General features: G+C 42.9%; 1 protein-coding gene across 2 annotated transcripts in view; it reads left to right on the top strand.

Moving 5' to 3' along the window:
* LOC147641938 (uncharacterized) overlaps positions 1 to 18,812 on the top strand; it is a 60,317-nt gene that overhangs the window by 6,287 nt on the left and 35,218 nt on the right. For both annotated transcript variants that reach the window (XM_086801365.1, XM_086801372.1), the window contains exons 2-4: positions 7,784 to 7,940; positions 18,457 to 18,542; positions 18,676 to 18,788. In XM_086801365.1, the coding sequence (XP_086657491.1) occupies positions 7,784 to 7,940; positions 18,457 to 18,542; positions 18,676 to 18,788 (356 nt within the window). The remainder of the gene's footprint in view (positions 1 to 7,783; positions 7,941 to 18,456; positions 18,543 to 18,675; positions 18,789 to 18,812) is intronic.

Below are 18,812 nucleotides of genomic sequence, written 5' to 3'. Positions count from 1 at the left end.
GCTCTCTTGAAGATTGTTTCTACCATATCTGGGTGGAACAATAGAGAGCAGATGGAAGGGAACATGGGCACTTGAGAGGGTAGTGTGAGTTGGTGGCCGAAATGCCTACAAACTATTGGTGGCCGAAATGCCTATAAACGATGTGTAAAATGCTTATGGAACACCAGGTTATCTATGCCTGCGAGTGATTGTTTTATCTTGTTACTTGAGCCCACCTCTCATCCAAGGTGTGTGTCAGAGTACTAACATAGAGTGTAAGTGGTAAAGTGGACATGATGCCTGGTTGGCACGGGACTTATGTCTATGCCAAGGGTCATGTGGACCGATGCCTTGTTGGCAGGAGACTTATTTTGTCTCGCCCATTTACTTGGGACATGGATTATGATATCTGGACTTATGGGACTGATATGTCTCGCCCATTTACTTGGGACATGGATTATGATATCTGGACTTATGGGACTGTTTTGTCTTGCCCGTTTATTTGGGACATGGATTTTTTTATTTTTTATTTTTTAAAGCCATATTAGAATCACTATCTCCCCATACAGAGGCCAAGAGGTTCATTGTTCATCTCACCATGCATGTGGATTCATGTTGGGATTGTGAGAGGGCAATTCAATGAACACTCCACCATACATGTGGATTTGTGTTGCGATTGTGGAGTGAGTGTTTCATTGTTTCCACACCATGCTTGTTGATCAGAGTTGGGATTGTATGGGAGAACATGGAAACTGTTGGGATTGGGAGAAAGGATTGCCAGAACTATGAAGAACCAGCTTTTCTGTCACCATGGTTTGTGCTCTTGAATGGCACCAGTTTGTGTGCATAGCACATGTTTCTGTGCGAGGCACTAGTTTCTTGGATCTTACACAATGCATCAGAATTGCTCTTGGAGGACTGGGGAAGCTATGCTAGAACAGTGCAAATTTAGGCTCTGCAGCGGCGGTGCAGCATGGCACTTATTTAAGTGTCTTAGCACTTGGTTGGTGATTTTCATTGGCATATGATTATCTCATTGATATTGGTGATTGAGACACAATTGGCTCTTGTGTTTGTGTCTAGCATATCTTCCACGGAATTCTCGCCCATTTATTTTGGGACATGATTTTGATATTGGTATTATGGAGACTTATTTAGTCTCACTCATTTCTTTGGGACATGGATTCTTCCCTTATATTGGATTTTTGAGACTGTCTCGTCTCGCCTCCTTGATGGGACATGATTATATCTTGAATATATGGCTTGAAGCTTAAAGTTGCGGACAACTTTTAAGAAGTTGGGGAGGATGTCACCAGCCTGGACATTTCCCAGTATGAAAGGAGTCTGGTGGACTCCAGGATGTCTAAATATTTGGAAAGTGCAAGCTTTGGGAATGAGGGATTATCCTAGAATACAAAGGACCACACTCCTAAAATTTAGGAGAGTTGCTAATTTTGGCCCGACTCCGATGGAAATTCTGTTCGCGTCATTACATCTGGAATTGAGCAGATACCAAGAGTTGTCAAAGTGCCTATGACAGAATGTCTATCAGTTGGGATATTTTTAGAGATAAAGTTTATGGAAGGACCCATCTCTTAGATTGGGACATGTGGCAAAAAAGTGGACCAAAGGGAGACAAGTGGCCTGACACTTGTTAGAAAGTGAATCAAAGTGAGACAAGTGGCCTCACACTTGTCACTTCAGCTATTGTGTGGCTCTCCACTTGTCATTGTAGCCTTCTCTTGCCATTTTAGCTCATGGGAGGCCTAAATCTATAAATTGGAGCCCTCTCTTCATTAAGAGAGTCTCTCTTGCTGCACACTAGCCTCTACCACCGTTACAGGCTGCCCTAATGATGGCTACTCTCTTTCTCTCTCTCTTGAAGGCTGCCCATGAAGAATACCGGCTGTTGGGGACTGTTTTGGAGGAAGACCCGAGGTTTTTGGGGAAGAATCAGTACCCACATGGAGGTATATGGATTATGTTGTTGGCTTGGCATTTCTACAGCCTATTTTCCGGCTTGGTAGCCTCGTGTTGGGCTGTGTTATGGCATTTGTATATGGATAATCCGGCATCTCCCGTGGGGAGAGTAAGGCCCTCAAAGCTTGTACATGATATTATTCTCCTTGGGTAATAAAATGCCATAACACAGCCCAACACGAGGCTACCAAGCCGGAAAATAGGTTGTAGAAATGCCAAGCCAACAACATAATCCATATACCTCCGTGTGGGTACTGATTCTTCCCCAAAAACCGCGGGTCTTCATGCAATAGAGCTGGTACAGCAAGTACAACTCACCAAGCACATCGATTTTCCCCCCCCTTCTTTTTCTTGGCTGAATCTCTTCACCTAAAGGTAAAGCTCTGATACCATTGTAACATGTGGAAGCTTACATATAGGATTATACTTTGATAAGGAATATTCAGCACCTTGGTTCTTGACAATTGCACAATGTAGTGGAGGTAAGAGTGCAAGAGAGAGAAGAAGAAGATATATTAACGTCTTGCAAAAGATCCAGTGGGTCTATGAGACAAAAGGTGTACAATGTAGTGGAGGTAAGAGTGCAAGAGAGAGAAGAAGAAGATATATGTAGTGGAGATAAGAGTGCAAGAGAGAGAAGAAGAAGAAGAAGAAGATATATTAACGTCTTGCAAAAGATCCAATGGGTCTATGAGACAAAAGGTGTACAATGTGTCCATGGAATCTCATCATGGAAAAAAAGACAACATAACAAAAAGAACTAACACTAATCCTTAGGTAAATGTAGATATGTATGGATCATCATCATCATCGTCATCCTCATCATGGAGGATGACCATCCTCATCATCGTGGATATAAAGTGTGTGTAGAGAATATGGGGGGGTGACTGTGGATAGGGAGCTATCCATCGATGTGTGGTAGGAGTCCATAAAGGATGTCTAGCATCGAGGAGGGGGTGAGGAGGGCCCCTAGATCTGCAGGGCCGAGGAGAAGAAGCACGTGGGAAAAAAAAAAAACTAAAAGTACCTTAGTTTTTTTAAAAAAGCGAACTTTCTTAACTATAAAAAGGGTGTTTGCTTGTTAGTTCTTCACATCCGAAACAAGGTACCTTGGCTAAGAAAGCTGAGAGTACGCAACAAGCTTCCAATAATGGGATTTGTACTTGTGAATGAATGGGATTCGGCGACACTTCATCTTGACACTTGAGTTTTCCTTGAGCGGTAGCAATTTACCTTGGTTTCGTCATGGTCGATCAAGTACAGAGAACGATCGTGCGATGGACGAGGATGCTCAATCTGATGATGGCCATGAGGATGACCATGTGACGGTCGATGACCTAGTCACTAAGGTTGACTTGGAGGCAAGGATGACCTTGTTAGAGCAGCAGATTACAAGCTTGACTAACACCATGGTTGTTATGCAATAAACTTTGGCGGGTCCGGTGACAGCAGGGGGGGTTGGGATAGCTTTGGTTGCACCCTCTTTTACTCCAGAGCGCTACATGCGGGAGAAAAAGCAGAGGACTCAGAAAAGAGTTGACTCCTGGCTCCACAAGTGGGGCACACATTTTGAGGTCCACCCTTTCCCTGAGGATAAAAGGATATAGTTGGCACAATGGTTTTTGAGAGGAAAGACGCTTACCTGGTGGAAAGAGTTACGTGTGAAACCCACAACGTGTGTAGATTTTGAGCGGTTTATTCGAGAAGAGTTCTTGTGGGCCGAGGATGAGTACGACATTTTCTCCGAGTTTAAAAACTTGGAAATGAAGAATATGTCTTTTGACATATATTTGCAAAAGTTTCGAGAGTTGAAGGCTCATACAACTCACATGGACCCCATCACTATTCTTGGACTCTTTGTGGATGGATTGCCCGATGAATATTAGCTTTAGATCAGGAATAATCGAAGCAAGACATTGGATGATGCTATCCGATATGCCAAGATTTATGAGGAGACCGTGTCTCAGAAAAAACCAAAGAAACCCTACCAACCCTCTTCGATAGACCATTCAGGAATCCAACATAAACGAAATTTTCAGCATAGGAAGGATTTTTAGACTCCAACGGAAACCCAAAGTCAACCCTAGACTTCAAGAGACCCCAATTCAAAGAAGGCAACGAAAGCGGAGCAGACACTCCATTACATTAAGGAGGGCTGGTGCTTCACGTGCGGTCAGCAAGGGCACATGAGGACGAAGTGTCCACAGGCTAAGGGCAAGTCAAAGTGGAAGGGAGCCCATTTGATCGAGCTAAAGGAATCTACGAGTTAGGATGCAGCTGAATGATTGTGTGTATTTGGTATGTATCTCAGTCACTATTACTATAGGTTGTCGTTTGTGTAGATAGTGACCATAGCAGGTGATTTTTTTGTACGTAGTAATAAGATAATTATTAAGTGTGTTGTTCCATTTTATTTGATGCTAATTGGAAGGATTCAGTTAGCTTAGATGTATCGGAATATCTTAGGGTGGGTAACAATAAATCTCTTGATGGATGGGGGTGCTTCTTGAAGCACAAGATTGACAAAGGCAACTATATAGCCCTTCCCATACGAATTATTTTTAGAGATAGGTTGTAGAGTGCTGTCTATTTTGAAGGTTGACCTTTGTACTTGTGAAACAGCTCAGTATACCCTTTGATCTCTTAGATGCTCCTGCTATGGTTAGGAGATATGAGATGATTTCTTTAGAGCATAGTTAGAGCATATCCAAAGGGAGATTGACTGGTGGACCATCTCACTAGGTTAGAGACCTTCACATGGTTATGGGATTTTATTTCTCTCCTAGGGAGTGTGTGAGGGGTTAATTTGACTTGACTGTTCCTTTCGCAGCCTACCTATAGGGAGGCTGAGGGGAGGTATAGTCGCATCAAGACAAGGATTGGGAAAGGATTAATTTGACTTGATCTTGCAAAGTTTTATATGGGGTATATCCTAGTGGTATGGAATGCTAGGATCCATAGCATATTGTCCAAGGTGAAGTGATAATCTAGGTGAGCTAAGGGTGGGAGGTACGGAAGCAGGTGTTAGGAAAAGTTAAAGGTCTTAAGTAGAATTGGGGAGGAATTGAGTTTCTACCGAGAAGAGGACTGACTTTTGTGATTCCCTGAAAGGGCTACGTAAGGGTGACATTGTGTAGGTCAATATTGGCAGTAGTAGGTCCAGGCAGGGAGCTCTATTTGACAAGACCACGACTCAGGGATCATACCCTTTATTAGGGTGATTATTGGTCAGTACCTCTATTGGAACAGGATGTTCCAAGTTGATAGGTGAAGGTGTTGGATAATGCTGAGACTAGGAGAGGATCCTTTACTGTGTTTTACTCCTTCAACAAGATATCTAGGGATACAATAGACCTGATTTTAGGGATGGAGGAGTGTTATTTCTCCAGAGATCCCGAGAATTAATGGGAGATCATACCCATGAATTGTTGGATTGCCACGAACCAATAGAGGACATGATGCTATCTAGGTGGTGGTATATGACCGTGGAGACAACCGAAATTGCACAAAAGTTGTTGGGCAGCATTTCAGGTTGCACAATTAGGTGAATTTCCTGATTATCCTCAATTTATCAAGCAATGGGAAGATGGATCAAGGCTTGGTGGAAATGCTTTTTTCATATTCCCAAGAGACCATATTACTGGTTGATTCTGCCTATGAGATGCTGAGTGTGATGATAGGTTACGTTTGGTATGGCTATTGCTAGATTCCCAGACATTGAAGAGCTTGAAGGTATGAAAGCTTCTGCTGGATGCTCTATTAGGTATCGCTATGGTCACCATTTGGTCCCTTCACCAGTCTTGATCAGTGTTTTGGGGCAAGCCCACACACTGAACAAAACCAAGGTGAGAACGGGGATTTTCCACAGAAGAAAGCTGAAGCATTCACTGGCAAGTATTGGTGTGAAAAAGGGTTATACAGCATGAGCATCATGGGATTTTAATCATTTAAGTGACTTATGGTTTATAAGTCATTGTGTTCGCACATCATTAAAACTTGGCTGGACATATTATTAAGTTGGGCATGTACAAGTGGACAAAGGTAGGCGCCTAGCTACAGCTTGGGGAGCAAGCTGGGAAAAGCATAAAAGCAGATATTTTGGGCAAACACAGCTACTTTAGGCAAAAAGGAAAAGCAAGGGGGCTTAAAATAAGCTAGTCGACTCCATAAAAAGGAGGGGGCTGTCCTTGAAGACATGCGCATGAAAGCACAGGGCTTGCGAAGGAGGCAGATAGCAGCTGATTAACTCTCTCTCTCTCTCTCTCTCTCTCTCTCTCTCTCTCTCTCTCTCGCTTGTCTGCGCATACACCTCCTGCCCGGCTGCAGTTGTTCTCTCTCTCCTGCTCCTCTCAGCGCTGGCCATACAGCAGTCTTCTTCTTCTCTTGGCTATCTTGCGCTGGTCCTTCAGGTGGGCTGAAACTGATCTGTTTTTCTCTCCTCGTGTGCACAGTACAGCAGCAGTGCTACACTCTTCAACACTTGCTGTTCTCAGCCTGTCATCCGCACAGGAGGCCGCACAGAGTTGGCCGTACAGTTGTGTGGTTCTTCCACTTGCTGGTTTTCTCTCTCTCAACCGCTTTGTTGTAGCAGAAAACTGGCCGGACAGCACAGTGCCAGTTTCCCCCATCTACTGGTCGCCTTGAAGGTGTTAGTTGCAGCCCTAAAGTGCCTACTACTGGTCGCCTACAGGGACTGATTTGAAGGCAGTTTTGAGGGAAGATGTTGGGACTGTTTTGAAAACAGTTTTGGACTGAGTTGTGGCCTGTCTGTTGCGAAGAGGGTCAAGGTCGAGTATTGTATATGCTCTGTGAAAGGTTGCTCAGTGTTGATGTGGAAAATCCAGTGCATGACTGCACCCACACCTTGGGTTCTTGTAAAAGCTTTTACAGAATAAAGAAGTTCCTATGGGGGGCCGGCTGTTGCGGCTTAGTGCGGTGTCTCTATATTTTTGTGGCTTCCTGTTGTGTTTCATACTCGGTTTGGTATTTGAAGTGTCATTATCTATTGTTCCCGGTACCCGGTCGGTTATAGCTACCCTAGATAGAGTGAAGAGTGAGTATTCTTAGGGATTGCGACCGTGAATGAGTATATTCAGATGTATTTGTTTACCTGATAGTTCTACGTTTGATAGCAGCTACGGGCGGCCTTTGGTGATATGGGACGCCGGAGTTAGACACAGGTCTATGGGTTGTGCTAGAGCCCTAGCCTTGGCTCTGGGGTGGATCGAAGTACTGATCCTACGGTTGGGAAGTGAGCTAGCCTGTTATTTCATGATTTGTTAAGGACTAACCTTGGTTTTTAGAGATTTAGGGAAGGACTTTACACACAGACCTTAAAGAAGCTACTGAAGCTAGGTCATTATGGTTGTGTTGCTTCAATAGAGATTACACAGCTTGTAGCCCTATTTGCTATTCACTTCATTCATGGTTGGGGTTGCTGCAAGCTTCCAAGTACTCAAGCAATGTTTGATTGGCTTGCTAAGCACCAGAGGTCCTGTGTGGCTTTCAGGTTAATTAAGCAAACCACGATTTTCTAGATAGTGAAATACATCACAGCTTCAAGATGTCTTCAATACTTTTGAGACCATTGCAGCCTTAAAAGTGTTGATTGGTGACTAACCTTAACACCATTTTTTATGTAAAAATGTTTCGTTTGAATTACTGGATTGTTTGAACCATTAGATAGTTTTTGACATGAAGTGGTGAACATTGGGTGCTGATTATTTTGACAAGTTTGTGTGACATGATATGGAGTCTCTATTGGTAGGGAAGGTTGAATGCTCAAATTATGTGTTCTCATTTTCTCCTTTCTATGTATTCACAGCTTTCATCCATCGTATAATGTATCACCTGGGTCCTACATGCCGGTTGTACGGTACCATCACGAAGAAAGCGGCAAAAGTCCCACAGTGCACTACATGAAATGGGGGCTCATTCCAAGTTTCACCAAAAAAAGTGAGCAACCGGATCATTTCCGCATGGTGGGAGCTCCTTACCATTCTGATTGTTTCAACTTGTTTTTTTTATTTGCCTTCTTGTCCATGACCAAAAACATCTACTCTCTAAATTTATACAATATTGCAAATTACCATCTTAAAGTAACCTCCATGCGTTTACAACTTTTTGTTATCATGGACAAGTTTGATAGGAGTAATCCTGTAGAGGTGCGTGGCATCTGTCAACAACACCAGTGTGATGGCAAGGACAGGAGCATGCAATGTGGCCCATCTAACAGCATATGAAACACTGCTTGGGCAAGCCAGAAAACTCGATCTGTTGCAAGAAGTGAGAACCATCCAATTATGGAATTGCAAGCTAGCAGGGAAAGTTCTCCGGAGAGGCTATGAGCACTTGAAGAGCCTGGGCCCTGGAGTCCCGCTGCTTTGGTGACGGCCACCGCCGCCTTTCAGTGGAGACTCAAGAACCTGGCTGATGGAGGGCCGATCATTGGGAGAAGCTTGAGATATTCCTTGGGTAGGCCCGGGAAGCAGACCTGCTTCTGGCCTGACAGCTTCTTCATAAGCTGTGAGTATTTCAGGGTAATCCTTGAAATGCTCCTGTGGCATCCATTTAGTGTCCATGTGAGAAATTGTTGGAACTTCAAGAGGAATTTTTTGGTGATGTTCCTTTCTTTCTTCCTAACCATGTGGAAGATAATCCGTTCTGGTTGCAAAATCTCATCTTATTCATCCACTTTCGATGGTTCCTCCATAATAGGCTTCTGTAGAGGTGGTCTTGCATAGGGTTTAAAAAGGTTAACATGGAAGGCATTATGAATTCTCCAATGATCTGGAAGTTGCAACTTGTAACAAACATCACTAATCTTTTTGTTGATTTGAAAAGGTCCATAGTTTCTAGCGGCTAATTTAGGAACTTGGTGCTCTTTTTCTTTGGATTTCCTAAGTCCGGTTTTATCAAACTTTAACCAAACCTGATCTCCTTCCTCAAAAGTACGAGTGCTTCTATGCTTATCAGTTGCTTTCTTCTGTTTGGCTTGGACCTCTGTATTGCTCTGTTGAGCTGAGCAAAAGCTGTATCCATATCTCGCATAAATTTATCTGCGTGGAAAATTTCTTCTTTGGTCTAAGTACAGGTAACAAGAGTGGCTTGCCATAAATGATCTCAAATGGAGCTTTACCTGTAGAAGTATGTACCATGTGCAAGCATATTCTACCAATGGTAGGTACTTCTCCCATTGTACTTTGTCTTCATAGCAATAACACTTCAACATATCCAAGATGGTGAGATTTGCTATCTCACTCCGTCCATATGTCTCGGGATGATAAGAAGAAGAAAAAGTTAGCTTCATACCCATGTTATCAAAGAGAGCCCTCTAGAAAAGATTGGTACTTCTCGGATCTTTGTCTCCCATAATGGATTGTGGCAATCCATGATGCTTAAAGATTTGCTAGATGAACAACTTAGCCATATGCTCTGCCTTGATAGTTTTCTTCATTGTAATAAAATGGGCTTGCTTGTTGAACCTATCAATGATGGTCCATATCCCATCATTTCCACTGGCTAACTTTGGCAAGTCAAAAATGAAATCCATAGCAATACTTTCCCAAGGCTGGTTGGGAATTGGCAATGTGGCTGCACAAGTTCAGCTGGTTTCCGTCGATCAAACTTGACCCTTTGGCAGATCAAGCATTCCCTAATATACTGCTCAAGATCTCTTCTCATACTTGGCGTGAAATCCTTTTTCACACATAACTTGTCCTGCATTAATAGAATTTTATCCTTGATTGCATAAGAAGTCACTATTTCACCATTTTGCAATTTGTCCCATACGAGCTGAAAATTTTCATCAAAAGCATACATAACCCTCATAGCAGTGAAATCTGTATGATAGATTATGGAGACAACATGTATCTGGGGTCCTCTTGACAAGGCATCAACTGCCTTATTTTCTTTTTCAGGTGTGTGCATAATCTGAAAGTCAAATTGTGCCGAATAGTTGGCCCATCTAAGATGCTTTTCAGAGATCTTAGGCTGAGATAGAGAATACCTAAGGCTTTGATGATAAACTCACCACCCAAGAGGTAATGCTTCAAAATCTTCAAAGCATGGATGACGGTCATTAACTCCTTTTCACAGGTGGGAGCATTCTTTTCCGAATTTTGTAATCTTCTTCTTTTAGAAGCACATGCATGTCCTCTCATCAATCCTAGGCATGGGAAACCCGTTCTTTATAGTAATCTTGTTGAGGGCTCTATAATCCACGCACATGCGCCAAGACCCATCGTTCTTCTGGACTAACAATACTGGAGAGCAAAAGAGTGAAGAACTAGGCCTAATCAAACCCTTTTCTAGTAACTCATTTACCTACTTCATAATCTCCTTCTAGTGGGCTAGGCTTACAGTAAGGCGGCCGGTTTGGAGGCGAACTCCCAAGATTGTGGTCGATCTGATGATCTTCTGGCCTCTGTGGTGGTAGTTCATATAGTAAAGAATCTACAAAACAATCTTCGTACCTCTTTAAGAAATCAATCCTCTATGTATTCAAATTGGAGAGGGACTCTTTAGACGTAGACTCTTTATTTTTAGAGTCTTTTACAAAAAGCAAGTACGAGGAAACAAATGATTTCATTGCTTTGGAAACTTGTACATGGGATCTCGGATATTATGGGAATAGAGTTTCCTTCAACTCCCACATCAAAAGGTACATTCTTGCCTTTGAAAAGGAACCTAAACTTGCTTCAGTCCCGATCAATGGCTAGATCAACTCTCCTATGCCAAGGCATACCAAGTACAACATCACAATGGCTTAGATTTTCTATATCAAAATTCTCATGATCCACATACTCCCCTATCTCAATCCTAAGTGTCTTGAGGATTGGGGTGATTTGAGATTGCATCCCTTCAAAGGCACCACCTAACGTTTTCGGAGTGCCAAACCTCTCCTTAGGCAGTTTGAGGGCTTTAATGATTCGAGGATGGATCTAATGGTGAGTAGCACCAATATCAAAGTGGATAAGAACAGGTTGTGTAAACCGGCCTTGGTCTTCAGACAAAACCAAAGAGTGGTGCAAAAACAAACTTGCACACAAAACACTTCAACACCTTTGAGGACCAAGGAAAGGAAAACAAACAGGGGGAGCTAGAGTGCTCTTGCAAACAGTACACGAACACCGATTGGCCCCAAAACGCAGTGGCACCCCTTGCGGTATTTCTTTAATTGATTTTAAGAGAGATTTGATTACAATAAGGCTGGAAACTCAGCCGTCACAGTGGAACTCCTGAAGCTTGCAAAGACCTTGCATCATGGCTTCATATCCACTCGGCATCCACAAACAAGTCCAGCCATTGTTCACATCAAAAGACTCCCACACATGAGTCCTGCATAGAGAAGCTTTCTCCCATGATCAGGGCTGCAACAACCATCCATAGCCTCTCACCCTATGAACATCATCACACCCTAACACATCCAATGCTCCTGCATCACAACGACTCCTCCAAACTGTTTCCCAAAAGAGAACGCGCATCACAGCAGAGCATACCATACAGTCGACACACCTGTACCAACTCTCTCGGCCTTCCAAGGGTACTATCCATCTCAATCATGGATTCCCAAACCCCTGTCCAATCAGCAGCAAGGCTGTACCAAACATGTGTCCATTCCTGTACCCTTTGCCTGCATGTGACCTATCGCCTGGAGAAACCAAAAACACATGTTTCCTCGAGAAACCTATGACATGTTTCCACATGAAACCCTTAAGTCTGTTTTCCCCTTGAAACCTTTGTCCTGTTTCCATAGAGAACCATTCACAACACCATTTAAAAACAGTGCCAACAACGGCATACATCTAGTGACCTGTTCCCTCATGAAACATTTGGAAACATAGAGATGCCCACAACTACAGGTCCCTCTGTTCCTTTCAAGCAGGAAGAAAACAATCTGCTCCATGAACATGCACCCATGTGAGCTTGCATCACTTCCAAGCCAAGAAACATATCCACGTGACCTGTACTTGCAGCCGAAAATCCAAGCACATAGCTGAATTTGCAGCCAACCAAAAACAGCCCATAAAGAGTCCCTGGAATCCACTCTCCAAGCTGCCAAACCCCTCCTCCCAAAAGAGAGAGAGAGAGAGAGAGAGAGAGAGAGAGAGAGAAAGAAAAACGCATGGGCAAGGCTGCTGTCCAACCCGACGCTCCCTCCTACCCGTCCTCAAAGAGAGAGAAAGAAAGAAAGAAAGATATATTAACGTCTGCAAAAGGCCAAAATTGGCCTATGAGACAAACAAGTAGTACAACGATGTTCCTCCAGTCATCAAGAGGAAAATGTGGAGTGAGAATAAAATGTACAAGTATGACAACACGACCATAGGGGACTCAATGGTGGTGTACAAACGAGAGGGTGTGGATGGAGTACTAGGGCTACTAATGCATCTCTATATGCTGAAGGGGTGATACAAGTATGATATGTTATCTACTCCTAACTCCATCCAGTCCCATAGTTTGGGTACAATATGTCATACATCCGATTTGAGGATGCCGTAAATGTCTGGAACATGCGTCCTGGATCAGAGCGAAAATGTGCCAACTGCTCCTGGACCTCCTACTGGTGTCGAGACCGGATGGCCGCGATCTCTCTGTGGTGTAGCCGTGGTGTCTGGTAGCCGGCTAGTCTGGGTCGTCGCCTAGCTCGAATCTCCTCCGCTCGCTGAGATGTCACTCCCAATGTGTGTGGCTGGGCTACTGGTGCCAATCTCTGGAAGAAGTCAGTCAACTGGGACTGTCTTCCTCCGCTATTGTGTGCGGGTGTCTGAAGTAAGATCTCCCTATGTCTCTGTAGTGCTAGTAGTAGTCTGCCTAGCTGTCATTGGTCCGATCTCTCCCAGATCTGTCTAAGTGATGTGGTCCCTCTAAAAACCTCAGGATAGCATGCCTTGATCTCCTGCAAAGCACCACACTGGCAAACAAAATGCTCCTCTGTCTCTACCCCCGTCTGGCATAATCTGCAAATGCGCTCTGCTCGAGGGATGCGTGCTGCTCTCCCAGTCTCCATCTCTAGTTGGTGTGATGAGACCCTTAGTCGCCCAATGGCTACTCTGGCTCCATGTGATAAGCGGACCTCCAAGTATCGTGTTCGTTGGAGAGAAAGCATGCTCAATCCAGCCCCGCCTCCTAGCAAGAGAGAGGGAGATATGGCAGTTCAGCCTGCTGGTCTGTTGCACGAAAGAAAGGGCCCTGTGTGTGCTGCTACCCGACTTGTAGCAAGAGAGGGAAAAAGCATGTCTGAGTGTTGCAGCCCAGCCCGCCAGCCTGGTTCACTTCCCTAGTCACCAAAGAGAAAGGGAACAGCCTGTGTTGGTGCTGTTCAGCCCTCACTTCCCTGCAGCCCACAAGTCGCCCCAGAGAGAGAGAGAGAGAGAGAGAGAGAGAGAGAGAGAGAGTAAAAGCTCCTGTGTGTGCAGCTTTAGCCGGCCCTTCCAATAGAGAAAAGCACACCACCAGCTTTCAGCCCTGCCCGCCAGAAAAAAGCACTTCCATAAGCTGCAGCCCACCGACTTCTTCATAAAAAGGATCTCCCCCAAAAATAGCTTATGGGCCACGATCCCTCCATAAAGGGTATTATTTTATTTTTAAAGGTTTTAAACCCCTTAAACCATTGTCCCCTTTTCCACATGGGGTAAATAAAAAGAACCTTGTTAAAACCTTGAGTCCTTTTTGACTTCCAAACCGATGCCATTCACCCCGTGCACACCTGCATATTGTCTAGAGAAAAACGCAGGGTCATGATAGGCTGATTGGCAACCCTGCCCCAAGCCATAAACAACTTTCTCTTCTCTAAAGGACTATCATCTAGTTGCAATGTAGTTGCAAGAGTTCTTTAGGGAGAGCGTTCACTTGAGGTGATTTTTGTGGCTGATTCTCCTTCTTTGGCTTAGTGGGGCACTGTCCAGCCATATGTATTCTTCACAGTTGAAGCATTTTCCTTTCTTGGTATACTTTGCTAATTGTTGATACGTTAGCTTCCTTCTGGATGGCAGAGGTGGTTTACCACCATTCTTGAACTTCTGCTCTTGTTGTTCATACTTCTTTTGGTTAAACACCTTGGCCGCCTTCTTTTGGGACTCTTCTTTGTAAGACTGCCCCATTATCCAAGGTATATGCAATCCTTCTGCTTCTATGGCTGTGTCTTGAGCTGCTTCCAAGGTGTCCGGTTTTGTCATCTTGACCGCCCGTTGAAGCATTGGATGTAGGCTATGGATAAATTTCCTCATCTCCATATTTGAGGAAATTTCATTGAGAGATGTGAATTTGAGAGAGGTTGTTGGAAATTTATTGATATAAGTTTCAACATTCTCCCCTTGGTTCTGCTTCTATTCATCCCATTCTTGCTGCACATCAGCTTCAAAGGATGAAGGTAAAAAATTCTTATTGAACATCTCCTTGAAGTCCTTCCATGTCTTTGGTTCTTTCTCTTCATGAACAATCTTGAGCCACCGATTCATGACAGCATCCTTCAAGTGCATTCTTGCCATCCTGATCTTGGACTTTTCTGAATAATCTTCACCACCAAAAGCAGCATTGAATTGCCTAATGAAAGAAACAACATTTTGAGAATCTCTCTTACCATAAAAGCATTAAACTTGACTCTCTTTTCTTTGGGCTTGAACTCCCGCTTGGCAGCTACCTAATACTACGCATGCTTATCAAACAACACTACTTGTGAAGTTACTTCATGAACCACTACTCTCGGCATAACAACCTTAGGCGAATCAACCACCATGGACATTTGTGGTTCTTTGGCTTTCTCCTTGTCCTTATGAGGATTTTCAAGACAAGATGAGGCAGCTTGTGTATGGTCGGACTTTGAGGTTACAGCTTGACTACCTCCTGTGATGATGGTGGGTGAAGTAAATTTCATAGTCTTTGACTTCTCTAAAGTAGAGACTCCTTTCATGCTGAGGTAGGCTTTCGTTGTTGCAACACCATCAATCGCAACAGTCCTCTTAGTAGGAAAGTCTTCAAAGGCTTTAGCTTCAGCTCTAGCTTTAGCTCTTCTCTCCATCAAAGCTTGAATCTTTGGATCTGCTTCGAGCTCTTTGTACCTTTGAATCTTTTCATAATCTGAAAAGACACCATCAAAGAATGACGAGAACCTCCAGATTGTTGATGAATACTCTTCTCTCCTTCTCCTAACATGGTGAATGCAATGTGGGCTGGCCAAAAATTCTGTCCCCTTGAGAAAGTTCTCACAAGAGAAGACTTAGTTGTAATACCATGTAACGCTAGGACACGTGAAAGTGACAAAATTGATGAACTACTTGTAACAAACCCACTTAATCAACAATCACAAATAATGAAAGAAAGTAGGATTTAGAGAAAAGTGAAACGAGACCTCATTGAGAGGGGAACGTGCCCCTTTCCCTTTTGCAGGAATTTATTGAATCAAACCACGAGCATAAAGTGCCTGAACCTTTACAATAGGTGAGAAGTGCCCTTTTTTAAAATGAAGAGGAAGTGCTCCAATTTATAGGTTTGAGGCTTCGATGCTCTAGTGTAATGACAAGTGGCTAATTTAATTGACAAGTGTAAGGTGAAATGACAAGTGTAGGGACACTAGTCTCATTCTAGATACCACATGCTCCATTCTAGATGCCACATGTCTTAATTTAAGAGGCGATTCTTCCATAACCTTCTTTGCTAAAAATATCCCAACTCGTAAAGAATTTGACAAAGATGCTTTAGTAAGTCTTGATCCTTGCGAAAATCTGGAGATTTTGATGCGAATGAATTTTCATCAGAGTTTGCCAAAAATAGCCATTCTTCTAGATTCTAGGAGTTGCATGCTTTGGGTCCAAAAAGGCTTTGTTGTAAAGATTCACTTGTTCATGGTTTGTTCAAATGATTTGAGCATCTGGTTTCGTCTTCGGAATCACTCATCACTCATTTGGGCGTTCTGGTCAATTTAACCACCCAAGTGCTAAATCCAGTCATCTGGGCGTTTTGGTCAATTTGACCACCCAGAGTGCTAAATCCAGTCATTTGGGCATCAGGTTGATGACCACCCGCTTGAAAACTTTGGGCGTTCTGGCCAATGGCCACCGGTAAATAGAAATGAGCATTCTAGCTTAATTAGCTACTCAAAAGATATACAAATCACAATTCATGCTCCATAAGCTATCTAGTAATTATCAACTCACATATGGAATAGTTTTGAGCAAGACAAATGATCAATTTGAAGAACAAAATAGGAGGCTGGTTGCATCGTGCATATGTTAAAAAGAGGCAAACTAATTGGGAAGAGTATATGCCAATTTTAGACTCTAAAAAAAATATTGCAAAAAATTTAGCAATAGGCTTCAATCCGTTCACGATGATGTATGGGTACATAATTGGGAGTCTTGAGGGCTTAACCAACATTTGAGGTGGTCAATGTGAAGATGAGAGGCTTAGAGAATGCCGAAATGCATTAATTGAATAGTATTTTGTGAAAGGCCCAAAAGGTGGTCAAGCCTTAAGAGTAAATTATGTTGGGAATCAAGGTCTTCCATGTGTGTAAAGCCACTCCTATGAGTGAAAAAGTATTCATGTGTTTTGTGTGTGAACCACCTCTTAGAGGGGTATCATGTGTGTGAAGCCTTTTAGCATGGGATGATTTGCCCTCTTTCGTGTGTTTTGTGTGTGAACCACCTCTTCCATGTGTGTGAAGCCTTTTAGCATGGGATGATTTGCCCTCTTGGACCCACCTTGCATACAATGTTGGTGTTTCTTTTTTGACTATAGCTGAACTAACTTTTTTGAGAAGTCTTCATCACACCAAAAACTTTAAATTGTATATTTGAAAGAAAATGTTTTTTTTGAATCAAGCTTATTGAATTTTTTTTAAATTGAAATCGATGTCTTTGTTGTTGGGTGTGGTGTCGTGGAACTGAACATGTGCTATATCACAAACAACTGCTCACTTCTGTCACCCTGTTTACTTGATGATGCGTAGTTGCCTTGCTGCAACTTATGTGTGTGCATGTAGGGTTCTCCACGGTTTAGATGGACTTGGTGCTTCAAGGTTTCCATTTCTGAAGTTCGTACTTTATGGCTGCACAATGGTCCCTTTTTTATGCAAAAGAATGCTCTCCATATCATTTGGTTTATGGCTGGTCGTAATGGCTTAATCAAGCTAATAATCAACCTTTTGAAATAGGACTGTCCCTTGACCCAAAGACGGAAGCCTAGGCTTTGGTATGAATGTAACCGGGGGAGTGTGGATTGTGGAAGAGTTATTAACTTAATTACAGGCAATTAATTCACAAATGAAAATGCCACAAAAATGCCTAGACCATCAATACCAAATCGAGGAATTTTATTATCAAAAGAGAGTATTTGTAGTACAAAAGCTTGTGAGTGATCTCTTAGAAAGAAACTTATATTAATGTCTACGGAAGGCCAAAATGATTCATGAGACCAAGATGTAGTACAAAGTCCATGAAGGTCTTAAGCCAAATATCTCATCCAACAAAGAAGACTCAAACCGAAAGAAAAATAAGTTAATAACACTAATCTAATCCTCTAGCAAGAGAGAGAGATTTGCAACAGAAGGCCTTAAACAGAGACAAATCACAAAGATGATCAGGAAAGCTGTTTTAGAAAAAGTGGAACAGCCATGTGTTACAGAGAATGAAAAAAGTAGTGTCACGAAGACATAGCTAGCCTCCTGGGCTGTAGGCCAGCGGTAGCACCCTCCTCTCCCAAAGTGGAGTTGTTGTGTTCAAATCTATCCACCCCCTTAGTGGATGACGATGGCATTCTAAATTCCGTACCCTCTCCCTCGCCAAAAAAAAAGGACCAAGTTAGGTTGACAAAGTTGCAAAGCTCATAGTGGGCCATTTATCATGCAAGGGTAGTACACTGATGGGTTGAAAGGGGCAGTTGAAACCTGATGACATATTCTAAGAGAAGCTCTCTCCAATCGGCACCTTGGTCACAGTTCAGGTAGGATTTGTCTTCCGCCATTGCTGGTTTTTTCTTTTTTCAGCTTGCAGCTATTTCTTCCTTTTTATTGTTTTGTAATAATATACACGAGCAGTGAGTGAATTTGTGCTAGTCTTTTGGTGCTACCTCTGTTCTTTCTTGCACAAAATGTGTAATAGCCTTCATCTTACACGAGTTTTTCCCTTAGTAACATGTGAACATTTTTTTTGGTGTCGCAACATTGACATGCATTCTGAGTATTTGGGCCTGATGCATGCAACATGCGGAGGGAGTAAATGATTTCAGTGCTTACTGCACTGCTAGATGTCACATGCATCATTGCATAGTGGGATGGCAGATATTAGGTGGCCCAAATATGAACCTTGTAAAAGGAGGAGCAATGGGAATAGTGAGTTGGGTAGTTTCACATGGGTTCCAAGCAAGGAACGGCATGTACCACCTTGAGTACCTTGTTTAGAAGCCATTTGTGGAAGCTTTAATGTGTGTATGAAAGCCTTTGAACATGCTATATTTTGAAAGGCTTCCTTACTAAATCTTTTTGTGAAAGGCTTGCAGTTTAATGCTCGATCAGAGTCTGTTCATGAGAAGGCTTCTTTTCGTAGGCTTCTGCCTAAATGTCGCTGTCTTGCAACTGTTGAAGGGTATACTGCTTCCTTTTTGCTCTCATTTTATAAAGAATAGCCTTGCAAAGTTGGGAATGGACCTTAGGTTCAACTAGCTGTAGATGCAAGTGTTCTCCTCAGCTCTCCTGCTCATTTTGAATAAACTGCACAGGTTTTACGAGTGGAAGAAGGATGGAACAAGGAAGCAGCCATATTATATCCACTTTAAGGATGGCCGTCCTCTTGTGTTTGCTGCTTTATTCGACTTCTGGACAAATACTGAAGGTATCAATGTAATGTTGATACTTT

This window comes from Cibotium barometz, chromosome 1 (assembly GCF_041138505.1).
Source record: "Cibotium barometz isolate CiBa-2024 chromosome 1, ASM4113850v1, whole genome shotgun sequence".
Classification (NCBI taxonomy): Eukaryota; Viridiplantae; Streptophyta; class Polypodiopsida; order Cyatheales; family Cibotiaceae; genus Cibotium; species Cibotium barometz.
This window is presented reverse-complemented; position numbering and strand designations above follow the sequence as displayed.